Genomic DNA, 20,224 nt, shown 5'->3' with positions numbered 1-20,224 from the left:
GGTGACTCCACTGCAAGGTCTAGAATTAGAGCACACACCAGCCACATGCACCAAACATCTCTACTACAAACACCATATGTCACAAGTTGGATCCAGAAAGGAAGCATTATCTCAAGGAACCCAATGGAAATCTGACTTTGCCATCTCTTTAATGCTGCCGGTTTGGATATTAGTTAAATTGCACCATGATTCTTGTATGCGTTCAAGAGAAATCAATAATCATCAATGTTTAAAATTAATGTGCCAGTACTTATAATTTTTTAAAAAAACAATGCCAGAAGCTGTTGACAGCATTAGCCAGAATGTTTCTGTAGTAGACCCCCCCCTCGATAAAGTTGCAGATATGTCGCACTTGTAACTTCATGTACACGAGTGACCAAGGAGCCCGTGCCAATGACATGAGGCCTCACCCACTTCTGCATTGGCTCCACAAATTGGTGTGTGTGGTGGCCCACTGGAGTGCGCTCTGCGATGACTCATCCTTAAGATGTGTCCTTTTTTCTCCCTCTCCAACTCAGGCTTTATATCTATTATCTCCTCGGGGGACCACTTAGAGCCTCTCATGTTGCATTCCTACCCTATCAGCATTTTTAGAAAGCGCAGCACCTAGACACCAAAGAAACGCCAGCTCCTCTGCTTATCAGAGAACTTCGGCAGGGATAGCAGTGTTGTAATTCTCTTTCCAAGAGTTTGGAAACTTTTCCAAAGTGTTGGGTTTTCCCCCTTCTTGAATTAGACCAGAGGTTTATTGCTCTTGATTTTTATCACCTCGTCCTGCAGAGTTCAGGTGATAACGTGTACTTCTAGGTATGCTGATGGAAGCCATCTCAATAAGTCACAATTGTAGACTTATTTTTGTTCTTACAGACAAGCCTGTTAGGTGCTGCCTGTGACATAAACTGCTGCCTCAACTGTTTTCAGAATATGAGCTGAAGGCATGCCTCTGGTTTTCAGTAGTTGTATTTGAATAAAGCCATCGCAATCCACCCTACTTTACTTTTTTGGAGTTAATTTACTGCATATATCTGCAGCTCTAGTGTTGACATTAAATGAACATAAGAAGAGCCCTGCTGGATCAGACCAAGGTTCCATTTAGCCCAGCATTCTGTTCCCACAGTGGCCATCCAGCTGTCGACCAGGGACCCACAAGCAGGAAATGGGTGCAACAGTGCCCTCCCACCAATGTTCCCCAGTAACTGATGTATATGGGCTTACTCTCTGATACTGGAGGTAGCACATAACCATCAGAAGTAGTAGTAGCCATCAATAGCCTTCTCCCTCCAGGAATTTATCCAACCTCATTTTAAAGCCATGCACATGGTGGCCATCACTACATGTTGTGGTAGTAAATTCCAAAGTTTAACTATGCTCTGTGAGGAGAAGAAGAAGTACTTCCTTTTATCTGTCAAGAAGGAAAGATTTGGCACTCCTGTAATGTTACCGTGGGCATGATTGCAAAAGTTCATTAACTTCAGCGATGTTGTTAACTTACACTAAGTGGGACTTAGATTAAATTATTTTGAAGTGGGCATGGTTTAATTTAGCATGCCTAAAAACTGGAGACATTTTTTAAAAAACCAGTACAGCCTGTATTTTTCAGTTGACTCCCAAATTCTCAAGCCATGTTGTTTCTCTCAACCCTAAACGAGGGGAACTTTTTTGGCTGAAGACTGAACAGTCACAAATAATATTACATTATTAGCAATGGCCCATGTGCCCATTCTTACCCTGTGCTCTGCATCACATGCCTTCCTGTCTTGTTGAGCCCTGGCATGCTACTGAAGATCTTCCTTACTTTTTCATTTGATTATACCTGTGCCCTACTGCTGGGTTCCAGAGCTTTTTACAAAAGGAGCAGAAATGGAGATCCATTGAAGAGCAATTTAGCCAGCCCTCCCTAACCTGGTGCCTTCCAGATGTGTTACACTACAATTCCCATCACCCCCAGCCAGCTAGATTAAAATATTTCTTTATAGTTTTCCTCTTTTAGTTTGTGGGTTTGTGTTTGCCTTTTTTAAAAAATAAATAAATGTCAGCAGTAAATCCTATCAGGAAATTATTGCTATATATTTATTTTTCTTCTCTACTGTTAATGTTTATATATCACCTTACTTGCTTAAAAGCCATCAACAACAATTTAAAACAACAAAACTTTAAAAGAATGAAACAAGAACTTTAAAAACATTAACTATATAATTTAAAAGGTTAAATTAAAGTGATGAGTCTTCCCAGCCTTTCTAAAAGCTGAGAAAATGGGGGCCAGTCATAGTTCTCAAGAGGGCTCATCCACAGTTTAGGAGTGATATAGGAGAATGCCCTTTCATGTATGCCTGACAATCTCCCGCAGGTCTTAATAACCCGACAGGTTCATAAAATTATCTTTGCCTTTTCATTTGATTTACTTCTCCTGTGCCCTTCTGCATCACTCCAGAGCTTTTAAAGAAAGGGGCAAAAATTAAGAGTTTGGTCTGTCAGATCCTGTACTTAGACAGAATTGAGCAACGCCATTTCTGTGATGTGATGATCAATCTTTTAGCTAGCCTTCGGAAGCTGCAGATTTGGAAATCTGGTCATTAGAGCAATAGATCAAGCATAACCAGCATAGACAAATGAGGGACGATGATGGGAGTTGCAGTCCTCAAGGGCCAAATGTTCCCCACCACTACAATAGACAGACATGCTGTTGGAGATCCCACCCCTCAAACTTCTGTATAACTACTGTTCATGATTTTAAATAGGACACAATCAGAATTGGAATAAAGCATGCACGCTAAAGCCCATTAAACACAATGGATGTAATTGCACATAACTCCTGCTGGATTGTGGTCAGAGTTTGAAAAGTGTTTACAATATTTGTTGTATTTCTCTTCATAATCACCCTGTGAGTAATACTGTCATTACCAGTTCACAGGTAGAGATCTAGGAGAAAGTGACTTGTGCTGCATAGTTAATCACTAGACTTGTCTTCTGTGGTGTCTGTAATTGGAGAGCACCCAGAATACAGTACCGTTCCCACTACACAAAGTGCAAAGCTGCTCACTACTGGGAATGTCTTGTTTCAGCTGTTAAGATGACCAATTCTGTAAATTTGCTACCTAAACTGAGAAGCCCAGTCTTTCTTTCTTTGAAATATTAAACTGGCTACGTGGGAGCCTGGGGAAGAGGGCATTTGGTTTAACACCCCCTCCTAGACTCCCACTGTCAAGAAAAGCTATGGGGTTGATCAACATTGAAAGCAAATTGCATGCTTTAGCCTTCTGTATATTGAGCTGACAATCAGTATTAAGCATTTGAAACTCATTTCAAGAAATCCCTAGTTTGGGTGCAAATATTCATATTTGAGAAATAATCAGATTGGATTTTCATTTGGATAGAAAAGCCTCCTTTCACTCTGTAACTGGTAGAGGCGTTCATTCAGTTTTAGAGATTAACTGTATGGCTAACATTCTTATATTCAGATTTAATATTAATCTTGTTAATATTTAAGAGAAACTTTGTATTTACATTTTTTTTAAAAAAAAATCAAACTTTAATTTTTAAAATCCGATTTTTCTCATTTTTAATCCACCTTGCTATTTGTTTTATTACATTTCTATATCACTCAATAGACAAAACTTTCCATATGGTTCACAAAAATGACCTGATTTGCACATAATGCTAACCGATGCTTTATTTAACCCATGGTTTATTGCCTTACCCAGAATTTAAATATCTAACGCAAATGTTTGAGTAAAATCACCCACCCCTTTTTCATTATCCACTCTCAGGAAGTGTGAGAGTAATGGTAAACGGGGAGCGATCTGCTTCTAGTTTTTGTGCTAGAAGGCTAGAAATGTCTGTTTTCCTGACTTCTGATGCTATTAGATGGGACACAGTTCTGGGAGAAAGTCTGTTGCTTGCTCACATGGCCTGTCAGTAACAAAGAGTCTAGTGTGCTTTGAAATATTTTTAAAAGGTCACTGGTGCTATTTTAGCATGCAGTGTATTACACAATTTATTATTAATGGTCTGTAAAGTGATTAAATGTATTCTCTGTCCAGCTGCTTTTACGTGAATTGCATTGGCAAGGACTATGGAAGGAGGGCTGAGGGAGTTGGGACATGGGAAAGATACTTTCTCCCTCACGAGTAGGTAGAGTTTGCTAAACCTACTCACCCCCCAATTCAGCGAGAGAGAAAGAGAGAGCAGTGAGCAGAAACAGGCTTCTCTTTCTGGATTTCCCTTTCTGTGAGTGCAAAAGAAGAGGCTCCACAGAGCAGGGATTCTGCACAAAACCAGAATATGGCTGTGAACAGGGGAGTCATTAATAGCACATTGTTTAATGGAAAGATTCTTCACTGCCCTATAAATTTTGTGCTTCCAGATAGTTTTCCCTTACTTAACATTAAAAAAGATGGAAACACTGTTGGACTAGAAAAGCAGCCTTCCTTAACCTGGTACCCTCTAGATGTGTTGGATTCCAAGTTCCATCCTCTCCAGCTAGCTGTGGCTGATGGGAGATTGAGGGAAGCTGTAGTGTACAGTATCAGATGTGATATTTAGGTGTGGCTGGAAAAACAACTATTCTGTGGGGTGGGAGGGGGGAAACTGTTTTCAGCTTGCATCTAATACAGCTTGTCCTTGTCTTTCAGATGGTATGTTTGCCGAGACAATGACCTCCACCCGTCTCAGCAACGCACGACTCAGCACTTGCCTTCCACAGACCAGCCATGATTCAGCCAACTTTAACAACAATGAACTAGAGAACAACCAAGTGGTGGCCAAAATTGCCAATCTGAACTTGAATCGTATGCCTGGGCTGCCAACAGATAACCACACCATCCCTTGCTGCCCAAGCAGGCGGCAGCTTGCCCAAGTGGTGCCTGCTTTTCTAGATACAGATCTGCGTTTCCACCCTACCCATGGCCCTGACATTAACTTTTCTCAGGACCGGATGTCTGCCTGCACCAACTGGCAAGAGAGCAATAGGACTTTGGTGTTTTCTGACCGACCTTTGCACATTGGTGAAAGCCTCTTTGTGGAAGTAGGACACTTGGGGCTGCCGTATTATGGGGCCCTCGCATTTGGCATCACCTCTTGTGATCCAGGTACTTTACGGACAAATGAGCTCCCAGCCGATCCAGACTTCCTTCTGGATCGCAAGGAGTACTGGGTGGTTTGCCGAGGGTTCCCAGTCCTCAACAATGGAGACATCCTCAACTTTGTGGTCTTGCCAAATGGAGAAGTGCACCATGGAATAAATGGGATAAGCCGAGGGATGCTGATGTGCGTCGATACCTCCCAATCGCTGTGGGTATTCTTCACGATCCATGGTGTAATCAATCAGCTCAAAATATTAGGTAAGTGCAACTCAAAAATAATTATAATGAAGCCCACAGATGCTAGTGAAACACCGAGAGCCCTTTACAAACAGTGGGAGAAGCATTATGTTCCTGCTGGCTTCAACAGGCCATTGCCTCTCTGTATAACACTGATTTTATGGACCAATCAAAGCCTCATTGGCACAAGTAGTGATTTGCATTGGCATTGCTGAAGCATGCTCTTGTACTTGGGGATCTGGACAAAGCCAAGTGACTCTGCTGCGTTTGTCAACCCACTTTCATTTGCCTTTTCTAAATTCAACCTGCTAAATGTGTGAGTGCTAGTCTACACTTTTTCTTTGGGCCCAAAAGATCCACACATAAGGTTGGAGGGAAGGGGAGGGTATCCTACCCACATTTGACCATGCAAGTAGGGGTTGAATAGAGTGTTGGACTAGATGGACCCTTGGTTTGATCCAGCATGGCTCATCTTATGTTCTTATGGAATAGGAGTTAACTGCACTTTTCTTAGTTCAGATCGTAAGGACTTCTCGATCCTCCCAGAGTGCAGGACACGGAATAACGGGCTCAAGTTAAAGGAAGCCAGATTCCAGCTGGACATCAGGAAAAACTTCCTGACTGTTAGAGCAGTGCAACAATGGAATCAGTTACCTAGGGAGGTTGTGGGCTCTCCCACGCTAGAGGCATTCAAGAGGCAGCTGGACAAGCATCTGTCAGGGATGCTTTAGGGTGGATTCCTGCATTGAGCAGGGGGTTGGACTCGATGGCCTTGTAGGCCCCTTCCAACTCTGCTATTCTATGATTCTATGACTGCTTTGCATGATCAGCCCAAGATTCACCTACTCCAGCATTCTCTTTCCAAGAGCAGCCAAACAAGTGCTCAATTAGGGCTTTCATTTGTCAGCCATGCCCTGGTTTTTCCTTTTGTCCCCAGCATCTTGTAGTGAGACAGGTGTCACCTCTGAACAAGGCAGCTTTCATTTATGGCTGATAAGTTTTGTTAGGGGTCTCTGTCATTTGGCTGCATCCTAGGAGGTGGGCTGCATTTTAGTAACTTGGTACCATCCATCTCAGGCACCCTGCTTCTGTGTTTTTAAGGTCCATTGGAAATGGACTTCATGGGGCCCTTTTTTATGGAACAGGGCCGAGTGCCTGTTCATAAGAGTTAGGCAATCAGATCCTTTCCTTACAGCAGTGTTTTCTAGATAAAATGCCAATTTCACTTAACAAGGGGGGTGGTCTATGCTTTTGACCTCCTGCTTGAATACTGCCTGTCAGATTGTGGCCCTGATGGTCCCTGAACTATTTAGCAATAGAAGTGGAGCTTATCAATACAGACAATTAATGCAAGCTTCAGAACAGAGGAAGGTTTATTTCTTTAAACAAATGTATATGTTTAAAACATAGTACAATCTAATTGGGAAGCCAAAGTTTTTTGTAAAGACTGTTGTGGAGATTAAATGGATGCTATACTCCCAGGTAAACTCAATTTAGCATTTAATGCCTGGGAGGTTCCTGACCCACCTGACTGAATCTGCATGTTGTATTCATAGGCACAGTGCAGTCTAGCCCTGTGACTGTCTCCCCCTCAGGATCCCCTGGAGGCTCACAGTATGACAGCGATTCAGACATGGCTTTCAGTGTGAACAGGTCTTCGTCTGCTTCTGAGTCGTCCCTAGGTAAGTGACCTTTCACTTATGTCCACTGCGCTCTTGTAGCTGGAACACATGCATCCAGTATTTTGGCCAAAAATTATGAATCCAGCCTTTCAGGCTGAATCATGCCTTGTCTGAAAGAAGACGTTGCAATTTGCACAACATGTGCCAAACCTTCTGTTTTTTGTTGTGAAAGAGGAGTTCCTAGTTTCCCTAAGGCTGCTGCTTAGTGCCCTGTTGGGCTTTAATGCACACAGGTGTTAACCCAAAGAGTCATGTAGGACATGATGTACATTCCTTCCTTCCACCTTGATGGTAGAGAAAACTGATGCCTGGGGAAACTAAAGCAACATATTACACACAATCTATGGCATAATCAGCAGGAGTAGAAGATTCATGTTGCCCAATCCTGATGAACACAAACATTGCCAGATAGCTGATTGTGGGGGAATGGAGTAAGACATTATACCAAGACTCCCCAAAAGCCATTATATGGCTAAGCCGTAGCTTATTCTTCAGAAATTGTGAGAATTCAGTGGCTTTATAGATAGCTCCTGATCCTAAAAAAGGGCTGCAAATGTGCTCTGTACGGATCTCCACCAGTGAAGCTGCCAGAACCTCAAACACTCATGGATGTTGCCTGACAACATCCGTATAGCATCATCCCCATGCCCAGTGTAGAGTTTCTCCTGGCACAGTGATCTCAGGAGGAAGTGCAAAGAAGTGGGAAAGGAAAAAGCAACAGTGGAAGCCAGAATCTTGCCACTTTCTCCTGCAGTTTTTCCATCAAGGATCAGTACCAGAGAAGATCAGGACTTGCTATAGTGGGGGTTGTAGCAAGCCCTTCCCTCCCGTTTATAACTCCTTACAACACTCGTGGATTAAAAAAGAAAAGCACCTGTATATTTCTGCCTTTCATCCATCATCTCTTTCATTGGGAACCACTGCTAGTCACACCAGTGGGTCAGGTTATGAGCCAGAGCGCAAGTTACAAATTGGATGTAAAGCCTCTGTGTGAAGGAGTGTCCTTGCTGTGGGTGTCACTTTGGCCAGCCTTCTGGCTCCTGGCGAGGAGATTTCTCACTGGAAAAACCAAGGAATGGGGAGATGGTAGGCAGTCTTGACTGCTAATGGATGAGCATCCATCTAGAAGTGCATCTAACATAAATAAATAAAACCTAAAACATAACATATATTATAATATAAAGTAAGTTGGATGCAAGGCACAATTATTGAGACGATAAAGAACAGATACATTTACAACCATGTCACTCTGCAAGGTGCTATTAAAATCCTCACGATTAAATTTTCTGTTCATGGGCGAAACAAAGAGTCCACATCCATTGAACCATCACTGCATCAAAAGCTGGAGCTGCTCAGTGTATTATCATGAGCTCCCCTGCTCCAGAAATATTCACAGCTAGTAAACATCTGAGCTGGTTCAAGGCAGATGCAGTAGAATACCATTTATGGAACTTTGTAATACAAAGTGTCTTCTGAAATGGACTCAATGGAAGGCTGGTTCAAATGTATCTATTTCAAAATATTTACTTAATCAAGAGCAAGTAAGTTAAAGTGCTGGAGCCCTAAATAATATAAAACATGCAAACATTAATGCTCTAAATCCCATTCATTAAATGCAAACCTGCTATAGCACAATTAAATATTTTAAGGAATAAACTTGTTTCTTTGAAAATATGCCTAAGTTGCCATATAAAAGTTATCTTTTTTTCTGTGAGATTCTCTAGAATGGACTAAATAGAGCCCCCATCCCAGCATGACTATTTCCAGGGAGGGGCTGGAAGATTGCTCTCCATGCGAGATAGTGTAGTTCATTTTAAAGCTGTAGTAGGGATAAAGCATCATGCAGAGATGGTACAGCAGTCTCACACACACACACACACACACATCAAATTCCTACTGTGTACTCTGGGTCTTTGAAAAGCCTCCTGTCCGTTGACTGTCTTAGGCTTAGGACCACCAATAGTTTTTAAGAGTGCAGAAACAGGATTGATACAGGCTTTGCTTCCCAGAGGGTGTACACGCATTTGTTTCATCCCATTGCCACCTCTGTGACAAGGTTTTAGAAACATTACAAAAACCTGTTTGGTAAGGAAAAAGCATGGTTGAACGTATTATGAAGAATGATCCTTTGAGCTCTCTGGGTGGGAAGTCTGTTTCCAGCCTTAACTAGGGGCCCAAATGAAAGGGAAATGGCTCTTCTGACGGATATTTCTTTGTTCTCCATTCCTTGTAGTGACTGCTCCGAGTTCTCCTCTGAGCCCTCCGGTGTCTCCTGTGTTCCCACCTCCAGAGCCTTCGAGCAGCAAGAACGGCGAGTGCACCGTTTGCTTTGACAATGAGGTGGATGTGGTGATCTACACCTGTGGACACATGTGCCTCTGCAACACCTGTGGTCTTAAGCTGAAGAAGCAACTCAATGCCTGCTGCCCAATCTGCCGACGGGTCATCAAAGACATTATTAAAATCTACCGCCCTTAACCTCACCCCCACCCACCTCAGGGTGTGAATGGTGAGGGGCAGGAGGAAGAATGTTGTTAGCAATTACCACACCTTACCATCCCTGCTTATGGGTTATTGTGCTGGTCGGTGGTTACTGAGTGGCTCTCTTGTCTGCATTTCCATGTTTTGACCAGTAGAAACAAATCAGGGATAACTAAGTGAACTGGGGAACACTCTAGTCCTTGTAGAGACTGAAGGTACAGCTGCATAGTGGGGAGCGCTTGGTAAAAATGCTGCTCTACTGGTTTAAAAGGGGAGGGGGCACATGGACGGAGAATTGTCCCGTGCAGTTGCTCTTATTAAAACATACAGCTATCTCTTCTCAGGAATCGTATTTGAGAAATCAATCACTGAACCAATTTTTAAAATTCTGGGCATCTTCCTTACTGTAATCATGGAACATAACCAATGTTTTGTTCAGAGGTCATCGTATGCACCTGGATATTTGCCCATTTCAAGGCATTTCCCCCCTTTTCCTAAGTCGAGAGTGAGAGTATGAGAGAAAGGAAGGTCTAATTAGTGAATCCATATTTCAAATCAACCTTAAGAAAGAATGTGGTCTTAAACTATTTTTTTTATTGAATTGATTTCCATTTTCCAACGTGGCCCATGGTTTAGTGCATCCGGTTGCCTCTGAGACAATCATACAACTGTAAATGTCCTCCAAAGTAAATGACCACCTTTTCTTCTTCTGTAAGTTGCAACTTGAAGCTTCCTGCTGTTCTGCTGAGCAAATGCTAAGCATTTCGTGATGGGGAGAGTTTAAATTTATGTCTCTGCATGCAGAAGAGCAACACTGTATGCCGTGGATGTTTGCAAGGCCCATAGCCAAGCTTCAAAACATAGAGATTTCCTTAGAACGAGGCTGCAGAGGAGGGAGGCTGATGGAGAATTTAGAATTTCAAGCTTCCAGAGTTTCCTTATTTGTGAACACAGCTGATTGATGTTTTCCTCCATTCGTCCCCAGAGATTTTGTCAACAAAGTATGCTGCAATTTCTTCCTCTCCAGGAAGCTGTCTTCTATTCCACAATACAGGCATCTTACTGAAGTCAAAAAGCTTTTCACTTGGCATTGTTTGTTGGAAAAAGAATTTGTAAGCTATTATTAGCTACTTGGACTTAAAAGATAAGTGAATTTTGGTTGTGGTGTTTGGCAGCTCTGAATTGTGGTAGCTTGAATTCTGTGTGAAACATTATTGGACTTTAGGTTAGAGGTGCCATGCAAGCATTAAAACAACTTGGGTCTGGCCCATTTACTTACTCCTCTTTCCATCAACAGACCTTGTATGGCAGAATTCTTTTGCATTGCACACAACTGTGGCCGCTTTTCACTCATCCGTAGACAACCTGCCCCTTTCTTCTTAGCAGAAGCCTGCTGTGAAGAAATCTTAACTATTTAGATGGGACAGCTGTGTCTACCTTCGTATTAGGTACTGCATTCCAGGCTGCAACAGATGCTTGCCAAAGCTGAACTCCTTGTATATAAGCCGCTTTATGATCTGATCCAATGATTCCACTGTGCGGGAGCAGCTTACAGGGTGCCACAGAGATTAATATATCACAAATACTCTTTTTCCCTCCTGGCAGGGATAGGACCCCATCGCAGCCCTGACAACAGGGCTGCATTGATTTTATCACTGAACTTTTGTGCTCTCTCTTTCAGGGGAATGGTAGGTTTGCTTTCCCCCCCCTTTATGGCATACTCAGAGGCTTGGTGATTCATCAGGGAGATGTAAACTAGTTCAAACTACTTTGGCCATATACTGATAAGGCATGTAGATCACTTGGTAAGGAAAGGATCATAATTAAAACTGCAGGGCTGCAAGCGCTTCAGTGGGGATAGATCAGTTTATATCCTCAAAACAGCTCAGGTTAGATCCAGATGTAAGCTGGATCAACTATGCTGGTGGAAGTGGATTTTTCCATATCCTCCTTCCCATGGCAGCCCATCCAGTTCCCTGAAAATGCTACACACAGAGTCAGGAGACCCTGCTGAATGGGGTGAACAAGGGTGTGTGGGGGGGATTCCCCAAAATTGGGCAGAGGGACCTTCTTTAATTGGAGTCCTTCCTCTCGCAGAAGGAAGATCTAGGATCCAACCCTCATGTTTACTGGTGCGTGAACCAGGTTCCCCATGCTATATGCCCAGCATGACTGTAGCAGTTGCACCTCGTGGGTAGTTTAGCATTGTTTTTGTGAAGTCTTTAGATAACATCTTCCAGCTTTTGGCATAGTGATTTTGTCAAAGCACGCTCAGTGTTCCAATGCCTGCACTCCTAAATTGCAGTCCGTTACAGTTATGTATTGCATAAGGAAAGGCGCTTCAAAAGGCATGAAGCAATACAAATCCACTTCCCACTTCCAAGCTTCTTTAAGTTGCAGATAGTATCTGGGGTCAACAGTAAAGCCTGTTTAGTTTAGAGTGGTTTGAAACAACATTGTGGTGCTTTGAATGCCTGACAGTAATTCCACAATACTTTTGAGTATCCAAATTACCGCATGGAAACTTGTGGGTCAGTGAGCTTAGCATCACAGGGTAATCAGTTTACTCTAAACAACAAGTGGTGAGACAAATAACTGTAGTCTGAAAACACCAGCAGTGATATTCAGTGAATAAAAATGTCTATAAAACTAACTTTAATTCAATCTTTCGCATTGAAGTTATAAACTGCCATCAGGACTGACCTGTGTTCACCATGGAGGGATATTTTTTTTTAAAAAAAATGCTACAATTGCATAACATGGAAACACTGCAAGCAAGCAATGCATCAGGAGATTCCAGTTCTCATCAGCTGTAGAGTAGATTTTTGCCTCTGCGTTGTTTGAGCTTCACAACTTTGCTAGCATTAGCTTCTGATCTGAGCCACATGAATGTTGCGTATCCACATGCAGGCTAATAATGTGTAGCTGAACAGGTTTAAGCAGTAGAGGAGATGCACTTGGGTAGAGAGATGTAGTAGAGTTGACTACTTTGTGAGAATCTCCAGCAATTGGTTGCAAGATCACTGCAGAAGCTCTGTTAAAGCAGAGGAAGCAGTTGAGATGATACTTACCACGTAATACGCTTTAGTGCTTTATAGCACCACAGGGAAAGACAAACTTGTCATAATGCTCTGTGCCTGAAAGCTGATCTGAAAAAATGATAGTTGTATTTTTATCACTTCGCAGAAGCGGTTGTGTGAACTTAAACTTTTCCCTCAAGCATGAACTTTTCTGGGTCAAGCCAGCAACACTATGTTCCTTGACCTTCTTCTGTTGAGCACGGAAGCTCTTACCTGCTATTTGGTATTGAATAGGGTATTTTGAGAGGCTCCTGTACTCACTGCATTTCAGAGGATTTATAGTCATGTGTGATCACAGTCCCTGATGCTTGGCGAGAATATTTTAATTCCATCCTGCCTACCTAGCATGCCACTAGACAAGATGACGATTACAACTCAAGAGAATTTGAATGGAATTTCTTTGTAGCAGCTGCTTCTACTGCTTTGACGCAAAATCCAGAGCTGGAGAGGCTAACCAGAAAGAAGTGAACAGGCTTACATTTTGCAAATATAACATAATTCTAAGGAAGAATGGCAATTTAATAACCAGCGTGTTTCTTCTGGGTGCTAATTAATACCTACTGCTCACGCTTAGTGTTACTTTTGGGTATGGCCGTCCCAAAAGCACATTGGCATCTTTCCTTTTTTCTTTTAGGCTGTCATTTTGGTTTAATTCTGTCAGCTGCTGTGTTCTATCGAAACCTACCGGAGCATTATGCTGGTTTACTAGCTGCCACTGCAATTGTATTGTTAAAAGAAATTTGCAGCTAAAACGATGGTACAAACCAGACACATTACAGAGAAGAAGGGGCATGTGTTGTCTTAATATATATATATATATATATATATATATATATATATATATATATGGATTTCTCAAGAGCAGCAGCATCTGACAGAGACCTCTGGGCAGGGTAAAAGAGTCTGCAGCCAAAGTGTAGCTTTGAAGCAGCTTGGGAAATTCATGTATATGCAGCTCTACTGATTCCAGTCTCTCAAGGAATTCTCAAATAACTTTTAGGAAGTGGAGGCTACTTAGCAATTTGTTCTTGTTACTCGATTTTTAAAGAAATTGTTCAGAAGATCTGTTTGTGCCTTATAAGGGTGTCTGTGCACTTTTTATCCTTTTTAATGCTACTTTAAAAAATGGAGACAGAAAAAGAACTTAACATAGATGGTTGGTAGTTTTATAGAATTTTATGTGCTCACCTCTAAGAACTCTTGCTCTTCTTCTTCTTCTTCTTCTTCTTCTTCTTCTTTTTTTTTTTTTTTGGATATTGGAGTGAAAAACTGTATGTTTTCATTGAATTTTTGCTGCCACCCCGCCTCCCTGTTTCCTCTTTGTATAAAAAGCTTTTTAAAAAGTTTCCAAATTTCTAAAACTTCTTGATATTTTTCTGGTCCACAGTTGTGATCTGTACATCACATTCTACAATAAGCCAGATTTTAATCTCTCTGTAATAGACTTTCAAAGCAAATTATTTGGGGAGGGAAGTTTGCACTTCTCTACATGTTAATACTCTCTAGTATTGTGATCTGTAGTGTGTGCGCGTATGTGTGTTTTTTATTTGGGTCTGTTTTACATTAATATAAAATTTTACGTGTTTATGAAACAAATAAAATGTTGGCTTGTAAATATTCCCACTGGACAAAAGTAAAAGCAGAGAGCACCAGAGTAGATCCGTGTCATAAAGCCCAAGAGCAAACATTATTTTCATTTTTACACGGCAGACACACCCTCCTGCAAATAAACATATTTTTGTGAAATATACATATAGCCAACACCTGAGCATTGTGATAGGCACCACACTGATGAGGATTCAACATCTTACTGGAATTAAGACAGTACAATGATTTGACCACTTAGTATCTATTGTCAAATGTAAAGTAAGCTATGGTTACAGTTTTCTACACACACAGGCCATAGCTAGATGGGGAGAAATCCCGGGCTGATCCCCAGGATCGTCCCTGTGCGTCCACATGACACACAGGGGATCCCTCCCTTGCCTCAGGAGCTCGCCCTCCCCTTTAGGCCCAGTTTTTCAGCTTGAGACCGCAGAACATGTGGCCGGGCGCTGCGGTTTGTCCGGGAGGAGCCAGGAGCTGTGCCCATGGGGGGGGGGGGAAGTGGGGAAAGTGATTATTATTTTTAAAATAACTCACATTTGCACACAAGCGTTCATGCGCTGCTGGCCCTTTTACTCCGTCTGAGGTCGTCATGCGCCGCATGTGAATTGAGGAGATCTTGAGATGAAAATAATCACATGATCTTCACCCCTCCATCCCACTAGATCTAGCTAAGGACGCACGCACGCACACACACACACGTTCTTTATTAGGCCAACTTGTAAGAGCACAGAACCTGTTTTCTATCCCCCAAAGACTCAGCATGTTCTGGGTTCTTCTTCTTTTTACAGTGTTGGCCAAAATTGTGGACACTTTTTGAAATGTTCATGTTTTGCAACTTTGCATGCTTATAGGAAATGTTCTGTTTCACGAAATTCAAATGTTTATATATTAATTGAAAGACCTGATTCACGTAATACAACAATCCTGCTTCTTTTCCTGGGTGTCCAATCAACTCTTTTCTTTGGTGCCATTGCTCTATTTATGATGCACGTACGTACACTTTTAATTTGAGAAATACTTCAAATATTCACACAATCTCCAATTGCGCTTCAGTTACAGAACAAACAGCAAAACTGACTTCCCCAACTTGAAACATGATGCTACTACCATGTGATTGGCCAGTAGGGGTTGCGATTCCAATCCGCTTCTTTACTCAATCACACCTGTATTTGTTTTTAGACTAAAGTAAGCATAACCTTTTTTTGTACTGCAGATATTTGCATTCTGTTTTTTGTATTGAATTCAGCATTACATTCTCTTTCAATTGATATATACAAATTTGGATTTCGTGAAACAGAACATTTTCTATAAGCATGCAAAGTTGCAAAACATGAACATTTCAAAAAGTGTCCACAATTTTGGCCACCATGTAGTTGATATGAGTCGTGCTTTTGCCATTTCAACCATAAGAACAGAAACATGATGTTTGGTATACTTTCCAATGCAGGAACAATATTTCCCCCCCACACACCCCAAGTATGGTATTCCACTACTTATACTGAAGTCAGCTCTTCACTCCTTAGAGTCCCACTCTCCTCTACCTATTTAACTAGATTAAAATGCAAGGCAGCTAAAAAGATAGTTTAGGTATTTTCCGCAGTATTTGCTTTTTTAAAAAATTTAAAGTTATGCCTAAGTGTCAGTTCAGCTTCTTTGACTCTGGCAGGAGTCATGGTCCCTTGCCTATCTCTAGTTCCCTGCCAGTACCCCCAGGCTCACTGTAAGCTAGGTTGTCACACTGCTTTCCATTTTACTGTACATACCATGACAGACAGTATGTTTTCTCTAACCTCCATGGAGCTCTCCTTGCCTCCATGTTTCAGACATAAAAGACATTTCCCAAAGCTCTTTCACTTGACACTCTGTCGTTCCAGTCACTGGACACTTGCCCCTTGTATTAGCATCGTTTCTCAAAACTATATCAAAACCAACCTTAACATCTTAGGTTGTTTATACTGCATTTCCTGAAAATGTCAAGAGAGTTTATTTGAATAATATAGCTTTCAATCAATCAGTTAATTAATTAATTGATAAAAACGTGCCACAGCATTCTATTTCATCTTAGCTGGGTATCATAGGAGAGTGCTCACACAAGAGTGTAACTGTAATACAAGTTGCACCGCTTATACCCTAGCAACTTTAATGGGATTCAAGCAGTGCAACTACAAAGGGTTGCCACTACTACTAGAGCTGGCGGCAGAGGCCAATCAGGCCTCTAGCCACCTAAGCTTCTCATGTGCCTGCTGTGAAGGCTGCCTGTCCAAGCCCTTCTGCCCACTCTCCAGCCCTGAAACAACCTGCAGACCTCCTGCCTACCCTCCAAAACCAGCCACCCAAGACCACTGACCACTGCCAAAAATCCAACAAAAACAATAAAGTGTTTATTCTGGTATAAACTTTAATCCACGTTCCTAGATTATGCAGTTTTCCATGAGTACTTCTGCTGCTCATGCAGGATGTCCACTCCTACGAGCAGTTGAAAGTGCATAAAACCAGAGAAAGAAACAACATTGTACATATTTCTGCAATCCTTTCAAATGGACAGATGAGTAAGGATGCTCTCTTTTGGTTTGTATTTGCCATTATAGAATAGTTTGAAAAACACTATCCTACTCCTTATATAGCCATTTCTCTGTACTGCTTTGGCCAATCCAGGTGTATTCTATCCTTATTAAGATGAAGCCAATAAAGAAAACCACACACAGTCCTGACAGGTCCATTGCTGGCATTGATGTAAGTACAACTGCTTCATTTGCACCAATCCCATCAGAAAAAGAGAAAATGAAGCTTGTCACCACTAGTAAACATCTAGTGCATTAAAGTGTTTAAAGCATTAGAGTAGTTACATCAGTTGTCTATTCCACTTCAACTCCTCAGATAAATGCTGGCTGAAGTAGTGATGCCAAAAAGAGGCATGGAAGGCGGCCCTCAGCAGAATGGAAACAAATATGTTTGCTCTATAGAGCAGAGGACGGGACCATACCGAGGCGGCAGCAATACTGCAACAGAAAACAACGGAAATACTGGTTTATAACTGCTTCTAAGGCAACTCCCTCAATTATTTGGATGTAGACATGAAACCAAGTGGATAGAACTCTAAAAAAGGGGGGGGTCATGTTTGGAAGCAGTGAATGTGTTTTGATTTCAGGCTAATTATTTTAAGAGTTCAAAGTTCAAGCTGTTGCCGGGAACCTTCCCTTTATCAGCCCTTCAGGGAATTCTGGGTGTGGTGCAACCTTCTCCACATGCCTTTCCATTGGGAAGGAAGCCAGTGTTGAGGCTTGATGGACTTTTGAGTTATTGAAACAGAAAGCTTGGCTACTCGCCACACTGCAGCTTGTGTTCCAATCAGTAGAACACAGCAACTCCAGCTATCAATTCAAGCCCACGGCCCCTAGTCCTGGAAACTAACTGTGCTAAGGAGACATTTCTTTGCCATGTGCTATACTGTCTGCCAGGCCCAAGCACTTTTTAAAGGGCAAATGTGGGAGATGTTGCCCCTGGTTAAATTACCTACCCAGGTGCCTGACGGTGGGGAGCCATGCTGAATTTGGTTGACAACATTCACTTGTCATCTCCATGATTTTCATTTCACACACTATGATGAGAAGGTTTAATTTCATACCATACCATACAACATGGGCCCAGATTGGAAAAAGTCAAAATGTGCCTTAACATAGTTGTTCTAAAACAGCCTTTCCCAAAGTCATGCCCTCTGGATGTATTGGCCTACAGCTCCCATTATTCCCAGACAGCATGACCAATGGCTGCACTGTCTGGGGATGATGGGGGATGCAATCCAACACATCTGAAGGATGCTTCTATGAACGGCGGTATGAGACCTACCTGTGACAATTAAAGATTTACGAGGGTAAATGGGACCTCACAAACCATCCTTTTCCTCTGGGTATATTTGGAGTCTGGCAGGATCTACCCTACATTCCGTTTTGTTGTTTATTCGTTCAGTCGCTTCCGATTCTTCGTGACTTCATGGACCAGCCCACACCAGAACTTTCTGTCTGCCGTACATTCCCTGTACTGTTTTCAAATCTTTTTCAAAGTGTTGTATCCTGTTTGGTGTAGATCTTATTATTTATTTATTTACAATATGTATATACTACTCCCCATTCAAAATTTTGGAGCGGTGTACAAGATAAAATAAAAACAGAACACTTTAAAACAGATTTTAAAAGAAGTAAAGTGAAAATTGAACTGTGGCTGGTCATTAAGGAAAGACTTCCTGGAACAATGATGTTTTCAGGAGGCACCGAAAGGAATACAAAGTTGGCACTTGCCTGACCTCCAGAGGCATGGAATTCCATAGGAGGGGGACTACCACGCTGAAGGCTCTTCCCCTGGTGGACTCCAATCGGAGGATGGTCTATATGGAATCATTTTTGCATCGTTCTGTATAATTCCATTGTACAACATTTGGTATATTTGAAATAGAAAAGTCTTTCTTCATCACCATCTGGACCTCAGCACCATGGCACGATTACTCTTTATGCACCTCTCAGTGTATTAAATAACAAGAACAAAGAGCAAGAGACAGACAGTAGGGGTTCAGCCACCTCTCCTTCCCAAGCACTCTTCTTGGGTGCCTTTTTGCAACAATATTTCACAGAAAAAATATTACCCCATAGCAGAGTGAACTTGTTGTCCTTTAGCCATCTTGGTATAAGTAGCAGTTCTAACCTCTCGGTTGTTTAAAGTTAGGCTCCCAAGATCCACTCATAACCAAGCCCAAGTACACGCTCAGCTTTCAGTATTTCTGCTGCTGGCCACAGCATGGCTTCTCATAGTTTCTCTGGGACAAAGTCAAAAGATCAAAGGATGCTGCAGAACTCAAGAAATTTCTTTCCACACTGCCTCCAGCTAACAGGTGCTGCTTAGCAGTTAAGTGGCTGACTGCAAGAAAAACAACAGCAGCTCACACCATTTGGTAACTGCATTAACAGCACCGCATAGTGGCCAGTTGAAGCTCAAAACAACAACTCGTTAATATAGGGTAGAAGCAGGCATCGTAAAAGCAATGGGGGCTCTTGTAATCTCTCTCTCTCCACCCTCCAACAATTAATAGTAGTTCTCTTTCCATTGTTCCTGAAGATAGTTTTGTCTAAGAGTGATATGCAACATAAAGAAATCCCACTGAATGAATTATCTTGGCAAGTGCACCGGCTTTTTATTTGCACTAATATTTCTCTTCTAATTTTTTTTGTGTTGTGTGATTTAATACCTGAGCAATGCAGACAATCACTCCTGAGTGAACAATATAGTCCAGGGCAGCTTTCCCCAACCTGGTGCCCTCCAGATGTTTTAGATGCAACTCCCCACCAGCCCCAGCCATCATGGCCAATGGTCAGGAACACTGGAAGTTGCAGTACAAAATATCTGGAGGACATCAGGATGGGCAAGGGCTGGTCTAGAGAGGTAGCTCTGAGGAGCTGGTGCGGAGGCTTTGCAACTATTCCTTGGGCTCTCCCCCAAGAAAACTCCACAAACAGGAAGTTATGGTGCCAATGCTGCAGGAACCTTTGGAGGCTTCTCTTCAGCACTGAGCATTTAATACTTGCTGATAGGGTCTTTGATCCCACATCCAGCTGACCAAATATCTTATTCACACAAAGATTTTTCCAAGGCACCAACTTCTAAATTAAACAACCACAACAGCATGGATGGAACCAGTTAAATAATGACAGGGTTTGCTTCACTTCCAGCATAAGAACACAAAAGCAGACCTGGTGCATTACATCAAACATCCATCTGGCCCAGTATCCAGTTTCCAACAGCCACTGTAAGCCACCTTGGCTTTTGAAAGGTGGGGCAAACATTCCAGAGATAAATAATGCTCCTAGAAAGCCCACAAACAGAGCATGAAGGCCATAGCCTGCCAGGAAATGATCGTCAGAAGTAAAAGTGGAGTCAACAAGAAAACGTCGTAGCGTAAGGGCTCCTGTTGAGGACCCACTATTCCCACAAGTCAGTCAGCATTCCATAGCCACTGAGCACTTGCTATCCTGATTGGTCCATTTGCTGGTGAAGGTGGTCTGTCCTG

At 42.1% G+C, this 20,224-nt stretch overlaps 1 protein-coding gene across 1 annotated transcript in view; it reads left to right on the top strand.

Moving 5' to 3' along the window:
• NEURL1B (neuralized E3 ubiquitin protein ligase 1B) overlaps positions 1-11,322 on the top strand; it is a 66,612-nt gene extending 55,290 nt beyond the window's left edge. Inside the window, exons 3-5 of the mRNA XM_063120609.1 lie at positions 4,632-5,339; positions 6,875-7,000; positions 9,234-11,322. Coding sequence (XP_062976679.1) covers positions 4,632-5,339; positions 6,875-7,000; positions 9,234-9,478 — 1,079 coding nt within the window. The 3' untranslated portion in view covers positions 9,479-11,322. The remainder of the gene's footprint in view (positions 1-4,631; positions 5,340-6,874; positions 7,001-9,233) is intronic.
• Positions 11,323-20,224: the final 8,902 nt, after the last annotated feature.

The sequence above is a fragment of the Elgaria multicarinata genome, chromosome 3 (genome assembly GCF_023053635.1).
Source record: "Elgaria multicarinata webbii isolate HBS135686 ecotype San Diego chromosome 3, rElgMul1.1.pri, whole genome shotgun sequence".
In the NCBI taxonomy this organism is placed as follows: Eukaryota; Metazoa; Chordata; class Lepidosauria; order Squamata; family Anguidae; genus Elgaria; species Elgaria multicarinata.
Note: the sequence above shows the minus strand (reverse complement) of the source record. Positions and strands in the feature narration are given on the sequence as shown.